Source organism: Arvicanthis niloticus, chromosome 6 (genome assembly GCF_011762505.2).
Source record: "Arvicanthis niloticus isolate mArvNil1 chromosome 6, mArvNil1.pat.X, whole genome shotgun sequence".
NCBI classification, from domain to species: domain Eukaryota; kingdom Metazoa; phylum Chordata; class Mammalia; order Rodentia; family Muridae; genus Arvicanthis; species Arvicanthis niloticus.
The window spans coordinates 103,819,449-103,822,907 of NC_047663.1; the positions used below are offsets into that span (position 1 = coordinate 103,819,449).

The 3,459-nt window shown below is 46.1% G+C and overlaps 1 protein-coding gene across 1 annotated transcript; it reads right to left on the minus strand.

Annotated features, from left to right (window-relative positions):
* Nucleotides 1-1,178: 1,178 nt before the first annotated feature.
* Nucleotides 1,179-2,707, minus strand: LOC117710390 (sperm motility kinase 1-like). Its single transcript, XM_034505099.2, has one exon. It carries the CDS (start codon nucleotides 2,598-2,600, stop codon nucleotides 1,179-1,181), a length of 1,422 nt encoding a protein of 473 aa, XP_034360990.1. The 5' UTR covers nucleotides 2,601-2,707.
* Nucleotides 2,708-3,459: the final 752 nt, after the last annotated feature.

Genomic DNA, 3,459 nt, shown 5'->3' on the forward strand with positions numbered 1-3,459 from the left:
CCCTTGACCTAGCTGGCTCTCCCAGCTCTTCTAGGGTGTCCCCCAGGGTTGCAGCCTGCGGCCTGATATGCGTGTCTGCTACCGCTGGCCACTAAGTCCTGACAGCCTGTAGTGGCGGCTGCCCGAAACCGAAACCATGGCACAGACACAGAAACCAAAACAGAGACAAAGACAGCAGCAGAAACCAAAACACAGAGACAAAGACAGCAGCGCTGCACTCAAACACACTCTCCACTCATACAGACCTACTTCCAAGGGGTCGTCGTGAGTCCTGGGGTCGTGCACTTCCCGGCCAATGCACCAAATGTAAGACCCCCCGCAAGGGGACCCTCACCCAAGTCCGGACCTGCACGCCCCAAGGACACACGAGAGACCTTCTTGATGCAATTGCAGAGGTGGTTTAATAGCGAGGGCCCTCGGGCCGGAACATATCTCATGCAGGAGATAGAGGTTCCGGCCCAGAACCCAGGAAACTTGGGATATTTATGGGTAGGGGTTGGGGAGAGCGGGAAAATTTGGCGCGCTTACATATGATTGGATATTTCAAACATCAGCAACTTGCAGAAGTGGCTACGTGCGAGCTGGCAGATGACTAGTTACTTTTGACCATGAAACCTTGGACTTCTCAGTAAAGGGGAGAGAAAAGTAAACACCAGATGGCCCATTACTCACTTGGGCTTATCTGGGCACGTCTTAGCATGCCTTTTCATTTGGGTCACCCTGCCCCTGCAGGGGCTTAATATTTTTATTATGACTATATTTAACAAATTGTTGGTGGTCTTTGCTGACCATGAATTTTTGTTATTGTTACAATGCTGCTTTCAAATTTTGTTCTCACATAATCTACCCCATCAAGAGGAGCAGCACAGGGACATGCCCCAGTCCAACAAGATACTTGGCAGGCAGAAGGGCATCTGTCTTCAAGCCCACATTCAGTCTGTTACCCTGGATCCTCTGGAAGGCGGCTGTCTTGCCTATATCCCTGAGGAATGAAATCCACACCAAGACTCCTGAGCCATTTGGTGTGGATCTTTGGATCTTTCCAGGCCTCTAGAGTTTCTGCATGGATCCCTCCCAGCAGCTCCTTGAGTCTGTTCATGAATGATCCCCAACACCGTGACCTCATAATCCACAGGACTTAGCACCTTTAGCTGGCCTCTGGCTTCCTGTCTTTTCTGCTATGCCTCCCTTTGGGGCACCACTCTTCTCTTCCTGCGTGGCACACAGCAGCAGAGTTGTAATAAACTTTCCCCAATCCTCCTTGTCCACTTCTTCCAGTTCCTGTATGCACCTCGGATTGAGTTCATACTCAGATTGTGCTGTGTCCCTGTGGAGACACTGTCCTCATCAAAAGTGAACATACTTTTCTGTGGGCAGTGGGGCAGCATTACAGGTTCAGTGGCAGTTCTTCTTAGCCTCTGCCCTACCTGCTCTTTGTTCTCAGAAGAGTCAGTTTTTGAAGATAATGAAAGAAAGACTCGAATGGCTGGTGGATTAGTCATCCTCTTTTGGTAACAAGGGAAGGTGGTAGGATCTGTGAGAGTGGGGAAAGGTGTTACTCCTGGTTTCACTGGTTCAGGCTGGCTGGTGTAGTCATCCTGCTGGCGTGCCTGGCATTGTAGTAGGCTGTAAATTGCCATAGGTTCATTATACAGCTTATTAGTGAAAGATTTCTGGACCTCACGTGGGTCGAACCCCATATCTGCCATGACCGCCATGATTTCAGGGTCCAGGTGGCTAGGGTCCATCTTATCAGAGTGACTTGATGAACTTGGCTCTTCTTTCTTAAGCCATGGGTGTTCCATGATGTCCTTCAGTGCTGGTCTTTCTAGAGGGTTTACGGTTAGAAGTAACTGGATAATCCCTTGTAGCTCTTTTGAGAGGTGGTGGGGAATAGCATATTGTCCTAGTAAAACCTGGCTTTCAAGTTCTTCATAGGTAGCACCTTGAAATGGCAGGGCTCCGGTTACCATAAAATACAGAATGATGCCTAAGTTCCATGTGTCAACTTTGGTGCCATCGTATGGTTGTTCCAGGAAGAATTCCGGGGCAGAAAATTGAAAGGGACCACAAAACCTAGACAGCTTCATTCCAGGCTCGACTAAGGCACCCAGCCCAAAGTCTACAATTTTGACTTTGCCTGTAGAATCAACCATGATATTGTCTGGCTTGAGATCTTGGTGAACTACACCGATGTCATGGCAGTAGCACATGGCATGAACGATTTGCCTGAATATATTCTGGGCTAGGTCCTCATGTAGGAAGCCAGATTGCTCGATCCAGTCAGTTAGCTCATATCCATCAACCAGTTCCAGGATCAGAAAGACATTCTTCTCGGTTTCAATGATTTGGTGCAGAGAAACGATGTTGGGATGGTTCATCCTCTTCATTATCCCCACTTCCGTACTAATTAGGTAGTAGTGTATTTTCTCCTTTAGCAGGACTTTTATCGCCACGGCTGTGCCCGTGAGCCGGTGGTTGGCCAGTTTCACTTGGGCGTAGCTTCCCTGGCCTATGGTCCTTACAATGTCATACTGGGCCCCGAGGCTCTCATATGCAGGGGTGGGCTCTGCTGTCAACTCATCCTTTGGACCACACATCACTGGTAGCAAGGCTACCCAGACAAACAGATAAACAAACTAGGTAGGTAGGTAGGTTGGTAGAGGACAGGTAGGTATGGGTAGGTAGGTAGATGATAGGTAGGTAGATGATAGGTAGATATAAAAAATTAATAGGTAGAATGAAAATAAATTAAAAAATAAATCAAAACAAAACAAAATCCACCCTCTCTCTAAAATATGCACACCAAGCAAAAGCCAAAAAATCCAAACACCCAGCTAAACACACACAAACAGATACACATACAAAGGTACACACACACACACACACACACACTCATACAAGTTCACTATAAATCAGTCAAATTACACAGAACACTGCACCGATCAGACGCCTCTCCAAACACCAACAGAAAGCCAACCTTGTTCATCCTCCCATATATCTGCTGGTTCAGACACCCTCACAATGGTCCTCCTGATGAAGTCATACAGGACACAGACCAGTTACCATGGATACATCTCATACTAAGGGAAAGTAGTCCAGAGTCTTAGGTGTGTCTTAGGTGTGCTTTGGAGACTGACATTTGATTTGAAAGTTTCAATATCCTTCTGGTTTCTGGCTTGAAAGTCTAGAATGCCTTCTGTTTTCAAGACCTCTTGCCCCCTCCATTCACTATTACACAAGTTTTTTTAATTATGGCTAGTTGGTTGCAAACCATTGTTACCACTTAATAATATAATATTGTTTATAATATGTAATAAAATTACCTGTGAAGCTATTTGTAAGACACCTTTATAGATTTTTTAAATACATGGAATAACATATCATGACTCCTTCACACTCTCTGAAGTATTTTGACATGATTTCAATTGCCTGTGTACTATCAACATGGCAATAGCT